The sequence below is a fragment of the Frankliniella occidentalis genome, unplaced genomic scaffold, assembly GCF_000697945.3.
Source record: "Frankliniella occidentalis isolate FOCC.00 unplaced genomic scaffold, Focc_3.1 Scaffold97, whole genome shotgun sequence".
NCBI lineage: Eukaryota > Metazoa > Arthropoda > Insecta > Thysanoptera > Thripidae > Frankliniella > Frankliniella occidentalis.
The window spans coordinates 177,199-189,008 of record NW_026267226.1 but is presented as its reverse complement, the minus strand read 5'-3'; the positions used below and the strand labels follow the sequence as shown (position 1 = coordinate 189,008).

Here is an 11,810-nt window from a genome sequence, read left to right as displayed (position 1 = left end):
AAAGAACAGCATCATTTTCTATTCAATACTATGAATAGTAGAACAACTGGCAAACTTTATACGAAAGTAATCAGCTTAAAATGAAAATGCTTTGACAAGCTTTTAAGGCAGTCTTGAGCTCATTGCTTCATTTCTAGTTTTCCAGGCAGCCCTTTCTGAAGGCAGGCAAAGGCAGGTGAAGTGAGAGTCTCTACTCTAGACTGACTGAGTGTTAGTGGATAGTGAGTCATATCTTCCCGCGACTATGCAGCAGATCAATACGATATAGTCCGATGTGGTCTCCTTTCATAGAAATATGTTTGAGAAGTACAGCTTCGATTCAAGAAATTCTGAAAATATCTCGGGAAGCTACAAAAATGCTTAGGGCTTTTGAAGTTGAAATAAATTTCCTTATTGCGTTGACCCAGAAAAATCCTTTGATAGTTCACGTCCGCTCAACAGATGTCATACCGATCGGCGATTTTAAACTGAGCCTTCTGATTGGCAGCGGCGAAAGTAGTTCCATCCTTGTGTGATGTTTCCCGCCTTGAGCGCCCGTGGTGCCGGGCCGTGTTGTTGTGGGCCACGGCGAAGCCCAGTCGCCGCCATTGGAGGGCCTGATGCTGCCCAACGAGTGCGAGTGCAAGTGGTGAACAGTCAGAGCGCAGAGGCGAGCGCCAAGCAAGGGACGTTCCAAGTCTCACGTCGCAGCCGCAGTCATTCCCGGGCGGAAAGGATTTTCGCAGTGCCCAGTGCATTTTAAAGCTTCAAACTGAGGTCCGCGGCGCAAGGAATCAGCATGGAGAAGCGGGTCCAGTTGGAAATGAGAACGATGAAACCTGATCAGGTGAGAAGTATGGAAATGTGGACCAGTGCTCGAGATAGGTTACGTGCAGCAGTGCGCGGTGGCCGATGAAATATGTGGAAGAGCGGGCGCAAACGCTCCTTTAACTGTCTTCAAAGTTGCAAATTCATTGATTTCTGACAGAAACGCGTTTTTCTGTGAATTTGCTGCACTTTCGCCGTTTTTGTCGGCTGTTTGGAGGAGCTGCGCCGCGAGTGTTCAACATGAGAATACGGTGCGCAGCGCTGCATTTTGCCGTGCAGAGTGCATTTTGTTGAAGCTGAAGGCCATTTTCACTATTTTAATACTGCTTTAAGATCATGTTGTGCCAATCTTTAGTTAGTTTGTTGGGATTTTCACATCGGTCCAGGGTTGAAGGGAGTGATGCAAATTTTCTTTCCCTCATTTTCTCAGTGGAAGCCATGAGATAGTGGTATGCTCCATATTTTGTGACCTTTGGGTAGTGTGTTTTCGACCGATAGTTTAAGAGCAGTTAAATTTAGATAAGCGCTCTCCTTCTAGATGCCTGCTCGTAGCATACGACATCGCAGAGTTTGATGTTCATGCGTTTTCTAACCTCATACTCATAACCGTCCCCAAACCCGTTTTGTTTACAATTTGTAGCAGTGGCCAGCTTGTCACCTATGTGATACAACTAAAGTTGGAAGTCGGCCTCGGCCTTTTTAAAAAAGTGTGTTTTTGTGATCTCAAGGGCAAACGTTATCTACTTTTTCGTGTTTTCTATTTTCCGGGTTGTGGGTAATGATAAACATCCCGTTTAATTGAACGAAAGCCACGGACGCCATTTTGAGCGCTAATTTTAGCCCCCAGTTTTTAACGGTATGGTATGCAATTTCCACACATTACTGCAAGAATTCGGCCCCCGAATAACGAGGTTCGTCCCTTAAAGCCGTCTGAGAGCGACGAGGTGCTTTAGTTCACCCTCTCGCGGCGGCCGGCCGTGGCGCCGCGGAGACGCCGGAGGACTCTGGGACCCAGCCGTAGCGCCACCCGACACGGCCCGGAACACGCCGACATGTCAAGCCTCGCGTGCCGCGCGCGTGTAGCTTCTCTCCGCACCACGCGTCGCGCTGGGCAGCGGGGCCGGGCCTTGAGGGCCCCCCCGGCCCCTGTCTAGGACGGCCCTTGCCACGCGACATCCCCTATTTTGCAGCCGCGGTTGCATTTTGTCGGGGAGGTGTCGTACGTGAGCGGGTGTGGGGGCGGCCATGTTTGCCGTATGACCCTGGCAGTGGAGCGAGTAGTGGCCGTATGGTGGCGCTGGCTTTCGCGAGCCGCGACGCCGCCGCCCCGTCCCGTCCCGTTGGCGCCCGAGGTACCCCCGGTCGGTGGGGTGAAAAAAAATAAAATCCAATTTTGCTGAAAGAAACCTTGAGCTTTTTGAGGATCGTGCAATTCAAAAATTTAATAGTTTCCACCTTTTTGGGGGGAAAGGACAATGTTACGCATAAAATTTACTGTGTGGATTGTGAACTGTTTGTGTGCTAATTATATATTTTTAAATTTAACAGATAGAGGAGCTGATCTTGGACAATTGTCGGAGCACAACAATTGTTGGATTAACAGATGACTTTGTTAATTTGGAGACATTATCCCTCATTAATGTTGGTCTTACAAGTCTTAAAGGTTTCCCCAAACTTCCTAACTTAAAGAAGGTACTGTATATTACTTTCCTTGTCTCAATTTAGTCATTAACTATGTTTGCTTGTTAGTAACCCATTGTGTTTAAATTTGCAGCTTGAATTGAGTGACAACAGAATTTCTGGTGGCTTGAACCTTCTTCACACAAGCCCAAAATTGTCTCACCTAAATCTTTCAGGAAACAAAATTGGAAGTTTGGAAGCATTAGAGCCCTTGGTATGTTTATTCAGTTTAAATGCCTCGTTCCATTTTCTTTTGCCGCATCAACATTGTATTTTCTCACTTCCAGAAAGAATTCAAAAACCTGAAAAGCCTTGATCTCTTCAACAATGAGGCTACTCAGATAAGTAATTACAGAGAACTCATTTTTGACCTTATCCCCAGCCTTAAATTCCTTGATGGGTATGTATTTGAGAGTTTGCTTTTATTTTGTCTTAATGATATTTGTCTTAATGAGTTTTTTGCTTCGTAGGTTTGATGCTGAAGACAGAGAGGCTGAAGATAGCGAAGGGGAGGATGATGAAGTCAATGGTAATGATGAAGACAGTGAAGAGTGTGATGGTAATTATCTTTCTTCAGCAAAGTCCTTCAAATTTTTCATGAAATAGATTTCCAATTTAACTGTTTTTATTTTCTAGATGATGAAGAGGACGGCTTGGAAGATGAAGAAGAGGAAGACTTAGACGAAGATGATGAGGTTGGATTGGATGCTGTCTACAAAGATAATCTTGAAGAGGAAAGTGACGGTGATGATTATGATGGGGAAGCTGGAGAGGAGGAAGATGATGATGTTTTAGATGATGAAGAAGAGGATGGTGAAGATGCTGCAGAGGATGGAGCTGAAGCTGATGGTGCTGAAGATGAGGAGGAGGCTGAGGGCGCAGCAGAGGAAGGTATGTGTTAATTTTTGTGTGTTTGTTCACTAATTATTTTTTTTAGATTTTGTGGGTGATAACTTTCTTTTTTTCATTTTAGCATCACAGACACGAGGGAAGAAGAGAAAGCATGAAGGAGAAGAAGTCAATTAGTGGTTGGAGCATCAGGTTGTATACCTGTTGTGCTGAACTGACCAATCTTATCGGACATTGCTGTGGTTGTATGGTGCCTTGCTGTGCAATTTGGAGAGGCCCAACCTTTCCGAGTTTAAGTTGTTTTTACGTCTTGGTGTGGAGCATGAGCGGCAATATGTTGGCAATCATGTAGCAATCATTGTCAAAGCTTTAACACCTCAAGACCATAGGCTCTGCCTAAGGGAGTACAAAGAACCAACCTAATCAAAGGTTGCTTTTAAGAAGTAAATTGTTAGTGCATCAGTGCTTTTATGTTTCCTGCACCAAATATTTAATATGTGACTTCTCTAGACTGGCGATGCAATTTTTTTTTGTAGACTGTCCATGTATGTACATGATGTGTTGATATGCATCTGATCAATTGTTGAGTGACTTAAGAATGATTTTGTGTAGAGATGAAATTCCCCCATTGTGGTTGGCAATTTTCGCTGTACTTTTGTAAAATTGTTTGGAGCAGGATGTGGCATGATTTTTGTGATGTGAGCAAGGTACTTGTTGAACTTGTGTGCTGGCCAAAAATGTGAGGCTCAGCGTTTGTTTCTCCAGACTTTCAGAGGACACTTTGTTGTCTGGCAATTTTTTTTATCTTTTTTAAACTGTCATTCAGTTGCATCTCATTTTTTGATTAATGTATCAAAGCATTCTGTATAAAGTATATTAATTCATTGAAATGATGATAAAGGGTGGTGAGAAGAGGCTGTGTTGTCTTTTAAAAAATATTTGATATTGTCAAGGATTCAATCCTTTTGTTAAGTTCTTGGAACACTGGTATGTTCTGCCCATTCTCACCATCCTTGAGCGTCAAACCAACTATTAGTGTGAGGAGTTGTTGGATGGCTGTGACTTTGTATTATCATTGATCTTAATAATGAATGTGCTGTCAGGGCCATTGATATTGTCATATTGGCAAAAACTCACCAGTCCTGATTACAACTCCTCACCATGTTTGACCCATCACATGCAGTTACACTGCTTCATGAAATGTAATTGTCAGTTGTTGAAGTAAATTTTTATAAAAACCTGAACCAAGCGACTTCAATTTTATTTACACCATTATAGTGCATAAGTTTATCAAAGCACATTTATTTCAACTTTTTATAAGTTACAGAAATTTGAACAATACTGCAGAAGTTAACATCACTGCTTCAAAAGCAAGCTAGAGCTGTCCTCTTGCGTATCTGACACTTCCTTGGGTAACCCAGTACGTACTTGAAAGTCTTAGTCTCTAACTCATATCTGAAGGATGGCATCATTTAGTTGCGGAGTCCGCAACAAGACTAGACACTAGAAACAAGATACTGTTTTTTACGAACGAGATTCCGTGGAGTATGTTCACAACTGACGCCAATCTACTACCTCACCCAGTCTTTCACAGCATTGAGAAAATGAAGGAGAAATGCTGAGAAACACATCTTGAGCACTTCATTCAAGAGTATGGCATCTTTGGCAATTATTGTACTTAAGATTATGTTAGGTATTATGTACGAATCAATTAGAATCTGTTACAGTTACTCCATAAGGAGTTGATGTGCTCATTTTCATCAAACTAAAAGAAGTCTTCCACACATCACAGGATTTTTGTTTATAATTTATAACAAACATAAAAAATATATTATGAACTTATAACAAGGGGTGAATATACATTTCATTTGCAACACAATAATATCAACAATTAAACACTTCACAAAAACAAAACAAAAACACCAATATCAAATTCATAGGTGTCAGCACAGACAAATAAAATCAATTTCTGTAAAATATGGTCCCACCTAAATCTGGAGAGAAAATCTCTGAAGAGAGGATGTGCATGTGACTACACATCCAAGACTAGACTCAAATGGTTTTCAAGTACTATTCTTCCAAATTTCTCAGAATATCATCTTCTGTACAAGAGAAGCTAAGAAAGAGATTGTGATGTAACTTCTTAATACAAACGAATAATCACAGAATGAAAGTACTACTTAGTTGAATTAACAATACTGTTGGAGATTGATCCCCAGGAATGAAAAGAAATTATCCCTTAACACTTAAACAGAGACCAGAAATGAACAATAAGAAAATGTGAAAAGCTTAAAGCAAGATAACTATTTAATTGATGCTTTCAAGGCAATCCCTTATATGAGTCCAAGTTTGCAGGCCCTGAAACAAACAATTATGGAGAAAATATTATTTAAAGACATGTCACTGATTTTATTATATCTGTTTTATAAAATAGGGAACTTACTTTACGAGCAATTTTCATTTGTAGCATTATGTAATTGGCAAAAGTCTCTCTCATGTCAATGACTTTCTGTTCTTGAAAACGTTCAATATCAACCAGAGCAGCTTTAGAAAATGTGCTACATAATAAAAAAGAAGATCAGATTAATTATTATGGTTAACTAGGTAGAAAATAAAGATGCAATGAACAATAATAAAATGAGGCACTTACTCTCTCTGTTCGATTGTATTGCTTACACTCCCTTTGTGCTCTTCAATTCTTTGCTCAAGTACACTAACACGTTCTTCCCGTAACTCATCTGTATCAACTGTACCAAATATACGAGACATTAAACTTGTCTTGCCTGAAAGACAATGCAAAATATTTAAAAAATACAGTTAATGATCCTGCTGATGTGGTAAAAAAGGGCTTATCACAAATCCTGATTATACCTTGTTGTACTCGTTCTAGTTTTGAAACATGTTGCTGAACTAAGTCCTGAGCTCGTTCTACTTGGAATTGTAACATTTCATGCCGACAGCAGACTGTGTGAAGAGCCCCAGCAGTAAATAGATATTCCTTCAGCTGGTCTGCAAGAAGTTCTTCTTCTTCCAGAGCAGTGTCAATACCTGCAGCCACACTATCAAGATAGTGCCCCGCTTTCTGTAGCATTACATTTAAATTAAAAGCAAATTTAGTAAATTAGACTTGAATTTGCACATTTCTCAACAAATTTTTGTTCCCATTGTAATTACAACTGTAAGACTTCATTTAACTCACCTGCAAGCCATCCCCCATGTCTTTTTCCACTGCACTCCATTCACTAAAAACTCTTCCATAGTTAGCATGAAGTTTATGAATTCCATACAATCTCTCAGCCAATATGGCTCGAACTCTTAAAATATTAGTCATATTACCCTGTAGTTCGTTGCTATAATTTTTTACCTGCTCAAATCTCTTGTCTAATTCTCTTAGACCTATCATAGACTTTTGGGTGGACTCAGCCAGCTGCTGCAGGTAACCTATTACCAATGTTTAAGTGTTCATAAGACTTTACATTTCAAAACAATGCTTTGTTGTATTAACTTTTCTCACTTATGGAATGGTATTAAGGTAATTCAGAAATAATGCCTACCATGTTCTTTTGCGTTTGGCTGCCATCCTTGCTCTTGCTGAAGAAATGCCAAAAACTGTTGATTGAATGACAAAATTGGATGGGATGCAATTCGTAATAAAAAATTCTACAAAACGAATAATAAAAAACAGGTTGAAAAACAATTAATGCCAAACCTATACAGGAAAACTCATCAAACAACAAGATCTCACAAATTTACCTCCAAACCAGCTCTTCTACGATCTACAAAGTCTGGATCAAATGTGTCAGTTGCCACCTTCTGCCAGGAGAACATGACACGTTTTTCAGGGAGTGGAGGAAGGACTATGTAAGGGTACATAGACGATAAATAGTTATGTAAAACTTCAAATTCTGTATATCGGCGCCAGAGGCTACCCAGTCGCACAATAGTACCATCCTTCTGATTCTGAAGCCAGACAGGATCTGTCACCCTGTAAATTGAATAAAAATGTACAGGGCTATAAGCATTCTGAACTTCATTTCCACACATGTATTATTTACACTTACTTTGTTTCTATGAGGTAAACAGTGTAGAAGTCATGAAGGTTTAAGGCTCCATTAATTCTCTTCTCAGCCTCGGGAACATTTATGTCCATATGGTTAATAAGGGCATCCTTCAAAACAAAGAAAAATTAGTTTTTAGTCCATCATTTCAATGTTTGTTGTTGTTTACTATAGAACAGGTGTCAGAGTCTTTCTCACCATGGATACTACCAAAGTTATGAGAGGTTAGGGCCGTGACATAATTTCAGTATGTTAGACATACAGCCTTACCAATTTCAATCCGCACAAACCTGAACCATTTTGGTACCCTACCTTTTTCTTTGTGGAATCGGAATGCACTCCAGCTGAACCTGGGCCAGCATTGACATCAGTGGGAGGCGTGGTAACACCTGCCATAGCTGCTCTAAAAGGAGATTCGGATTCCTCCACTGGTTTTGGCAGGCACGATTCAAAGAATGAAAACTTTGGCAATAAGTAACAGCGCGTTGAATGAAGTAGAAGGTATGACGGTGTCTCTCGGATCAACACATGACATGGGCGAGTTACAGGTGCAGACAGAGGCAGTTGGGCAGGGAAGCAAAGTGGTTTGATGTCAAATACCTTTTCGGACTTTCGCGCACGGTGTCTGGGTCTGGGTTCAAAAATGGCGCGAAGGGCGTTTTGTTGGAAAATGCTTTGTGGCTGTTAGAATTATAATAAAGAGTTAATTTTCTGCATGCAATTCATGTGGCAGGAACTAATAAAACACTACAAAATGAAGACAGAGATTTAGCGGGCGATATGTAGAGCAAAAAATGAGGGGATAGGGAAGGCAAGTTGGAGGGTCTATAAATGCAATATCGCGGACTGCTTTTATAACGCTTTTATAATGCTGTAGGTCGATAGGAATGTTGACAGGTGTAAACTGCTGGAAATTGAAGAAAACAACACCTTAATGGGAAATGTGAAATGTATGCATCAATATCTTAAATATCAAAAGGCAATTCTGCTGTCTGCTAATAACAGACTCTGCTAATAAGGGGAGGGAAGTCGTGGTGCTGAAAATAAAGAATCTCCCGTTATTTTCCAAATTAACTATTCGCAGGCCACCGTAACATTATTTCCAGTTCCGAAGCGGACGCCAAGCCGTGGCCGTGCGCGTCAGCCTGCCGCCGAACGCCGACAACACTTTTCAATGTCAAAGATCTGTTAATGGAGTGAAATTAACGAATTAAAATGGCTCAGCAGAGGCTTCTTGGGACGCCAAATATGCCGCCTGCAGTTTCTCCCGGACCTCAGAGGTACCCTCCACCATCAGGAGTACCCGCTTTAAGGCAATATGCAGGCCCAAATTTTCCGGTAAGCAGAAACGTCTAACCAATGTTTTTGTAATGTTCCACTACTGAGAACATTATTTCCTTCGCATTTTTTAGCACTTGGTTACAAGATTTGTCATAGAACGTTTTGGACGTGTCCCTCTTTTTTATCTTGCATCAACTTTTGACATATATGAAAGTTTTTCTCACAACCTTTAGGTTATGTTATGTTCCTTTGTGTTTTCAAACATTTGGGAGCTGAACGAATTTTTTCCAGCGTTCTTTCTATAATAGAGTTTTAGTTTTAAATATCAATCACGTTTGTTTCTCTAGTTTTTTGGAACTCCTGCACCCCTACCAATTTTCTTCATTGTTATGTATTTTTTTTCTTGACGTATTTGTAGCAAAGACCTGGCTTTCAAGGTGGCCCACAACCGCCTATGGGTAACAATGCAGGTCCAGGTATGATGCCACCCAGACCGCAAGGACCACAACAACCATCGTACAATCCCATGGGCAGACCAGGGGGAAATCCCCCTCCTATGCCTGTCGGTGGAAAACGGCCCTCTGATGTGCGACCGACCGCTGTTCAAAAGACGTGAGTTGTACTCTGTGACTCTTGTCATATTTTTTTGTTTCTTCAGAACATGTGGTATTACTGCTGGTATAACTACCTGAAACTTAATATCAATTCCCATTTGATTTCTAGAGACTTTTCACAACATGTTCCTAGCAAAAAGAAAAAGAAGCTAGCCGACAAAATTTTGCCTCAAAAAGTTCGTGATTTAGTGCCAGAATCTCAAGCTTATATGGATTTGTTGGCATTTGAGAGGAAGTTAGATTCCACCATCATGAGAAAACGTTTGGATATTCAGGTACAAGGAATCAATGTAGTTTGTTGATGTCTTTTACTGCTTGTGGTAACATTGTATATGTTTTATAATTTAGGAGGCACTGAAGAGACCAATGAAGCAGAAGCGCAAGCTTCGAATTTTTATTTCCAACACATTTTATCCCGCCAAGGAACCAGGAGACAATGAGGAGGGTAGTGTTGCCAGTTGGGAACTACGTGTTGAAGGACGTCTTCTAGAAGACTCAAAGAATGACCCAAATAAGGTGAACTATGTTCTTTGGTTTGAGTTATCAAAACCAAATCTTTTAGTGCAGCCTTTCTCCCTTCATGTAAATGAACACATAAGATTTATGTTGCTGTCGCTTTTTGTGGCAGGTGAAGCGCAAATTCTCATCATTTTTCAAGAGTCTTGTCATTGAATTAGACAAAGATCTCTATGGACCTGACAACCATCTTGTTGAATGGCATCGCACTCCTACAACTCAAGAAACCGATGGTTTTCAGGTAGGTCTCAGTTCAACGGAACTCCTAATAATCTTTCAATGAATTTTTCAACCTTTCATGCAGCTCACTTCATTTTCCTTTGATTCACTTTAGGTTAAAAGACCAGGAGACAAAAATGTTCGATGCACAATTTTGCTATTGCTGGATTATCAGCCCCTGCAATTCAAATTGGACCAGCGTTTGGCTCGATTGCTTGGTGTTCATACTCAAACTCGACCTGTCATAATCCAGGCTTTATGGCAGTATATAAAGACCCACAAGTTGCAGGTATAACGTCTTCTGCCTTCTTTGAGTTTCATTCAATTTTTATCTATCCTTTTCTGAAACTGGATCTGTGCTTTTAGGATTCACATGAGCGAGAATACATCAACTGTGACAAATATGTGGAACAAATATTTTCATGCCCACGGATGAAGTTTGCTGAAATTCCACAGCGCCTGAATCCACTTCTTCATCCTCCAGATCCAATTGTTATCAATCATATCATCAGGTAAGATTTCCAGATCAGTTTACCCAGTTTTCTTTTTCTCTCATTGCCATGTAATCCCACGTAATTCTTTAATTCTACTTTTTAGCGTGGAGGGAGCAGAGCAGAAACAAACAGCTTGCTATGATATTGATGTCGAGGTTGATGATACTCTGAAAACTCAAATGAACAACTTCTTGCTGTCTACTACTAGTCAGCAAGAAATTCAGGTGAGAACCAATACATGTCTTCTGAAACCCCAATGTTCTCTTATGGTGTTCCTTTCATAGCATTTTTCTATTTCTTCTATTTTTAGAATTTGGACAACAAAATACATGAAACTGTTGAATCTATAAATACACTCAAAACTAATCGGGAGTTCTTCCTGAGCTTTGCCAAAGATCCACAACAGTTTATCAACAAGTGGCTCATATCACAGACCCGTGACTTGAAGGTAATTTTTGTATTCAAGAGTGTGCAGACAATCTCAGTTTTGTTTTCTACATAGCATAAATTATCTTCATCTTTTATCTGTACACAGACAATGACTGATGTTGTTGGCAACCCTGAAGAAGAAAGACGGTCAGAATTCTTCTATCAACCTTGGGCCCAGGAGGCAGTGTGTCGGTACTTCTACACTAAAGTGCAGCAGAAACGTGCAGAACTTGAACAGGCTCTTGGAATACGCAACAATTGAACAGCATGACTCACCCATCCTGAAGACAGTGCAAACACTTCCAACTCCCTTTTATCTTTAGCTGACTTAACTCTTGATAAAGCAATCAATTACCTGTGTCATGTAGAGTGTATGTGTAATCTATATGCCTGTAAGCTTTCATTCCTACTGTTTATTAATTTTATATACACAACTTATCAGATCAACTTTTTGTAAATATATGTTTGTGTTTTGTTATAGCAAATTGAATGTATCTTGCATTTTACTCAAAGAATAGCTACAACAATCAGTTTAGATTTAGCTGGTAATTTGTATTGTGTACATAGTGATTAAATACCACCATCATACCATAGTTATTTTATTCACCCATCTGGTACTTTAAATCAAGAACTGCTGTTAAGTATAAAATTGTTTTAGCTGCACCCATTTTACTGTGTGTTGAGTGCAACCATTCTCCAGCTGTAATATATCAACACAGTTTTTAACAGGTAAATGGAAAGATCTTTTTGTTTTATTTTTCCCACATTACAATGTGTTTATAATTATATCAATTAACTTAGAATGAATAAATTAGAAAAGAAAGTTCAATGATTAAATTAATACATGAGGCTTTTACTATTTC

The 11,810-nt window shown here is 39.9% G+C and overlaps 3 protein-coding genes across 4 annotated transcripts; 2 read left to right on the top strand and 1 right to left on the bottom strand.

Moving 5' to 3' along the window:
• The first annotated feature begins 560 nt into the window (after positions 1-560).
• Positions 561-4,580, top strand: LOC113205369 (acidic leucine-rich nuclear phosphoprotein 32 family member A). The gene is made up of 7 exons (XM_026420965.2): positions 561-826; positions 2,356-2,499; positions 2,582-2,701; positions 2,775-2,887; positions 2,958-3,046; positions 3,124-3,378; positions 3,461-4,580. The coding sequence occupies exons 1-7, from the start codon at positions 779-781 to the stop codon at positions 3,511-3,513; spliced, it is 822 nt and encodes a 273-aa protein (XP_026276750.1). The 5' UTR covers positions 561-778; the 3' UTR covers positions 3,514-4,580.
• Positions 4,581-5,122: 542 nt separating this feature from the next.
• LOC113205366 (sorting nexin-4) lies at positions 5,123-8,338 on the bottom strand. The gene is made up of 9 exons (XM_026420960.2): positions 7,707-8,338; positions 7,398-7,504; positions 7,090-7,321; positions 6,891-6,996; positions 6,536-6,777; positions 6,208-6,418; positions 5,987-6,119; positions 5,780-5,894; positions 5,123-5,694 (listed from the first exon to the last, which is right to left on the bottom strand). The coding sequence occupies exons 1-9, from the start codon at positions 7,788-7,790 to the stop codon at positions 5,644-5,646; spliced, it is 1,281 nt and encodes a 426-aa protein (XP_026276745.1). The 5' UTR covers positions 7,791-8,338; the 3' UTR covers positions 5,123-5,643.
• A 151-nt stretch (positions 8,339-8,489) lies between these two features.
• On the top strand, positions 8,490-11,535 carry LOC113205363 (brahma-associated protein of 60 kDa). 2 transcript variants are annotated; one of them, XM_026420957.2, is made up of 10 exons: positions 8,490-8,732; positions 9,094-9,287; positions 9,399-9,564; positions 9,638-9,805; positions 9,924-10,046; positions 10,140-10,313; positions 10,391-10,536; positions 10,622-10,742; positions 10,829-10,966; positions 11,054-11,535. In XM_026420957.2, the coding sequence occupies exons 1-10, from the start codon at positions 8,610-8,612 to the stop codon at positions 11,207-11,209; spliced, it is 1,509 nt and encodes a 502-aa protein (XP_026276742.1). In that variant the 5' UTR covers positions 8,490-8,609; the 3' UTR covers positions 11,210-11,535. The 2 variants fall into 2 exon arrangements, with proteins under 2 accessions (XP_026276742.1, XP_026276741.1); XM_026420956.2 differs by having other exon boundaries at positions 8,491-8,732; positions 9,918-10,046.
• Positions 11,536-11,810: the final 275 nt, after the last annotated feature.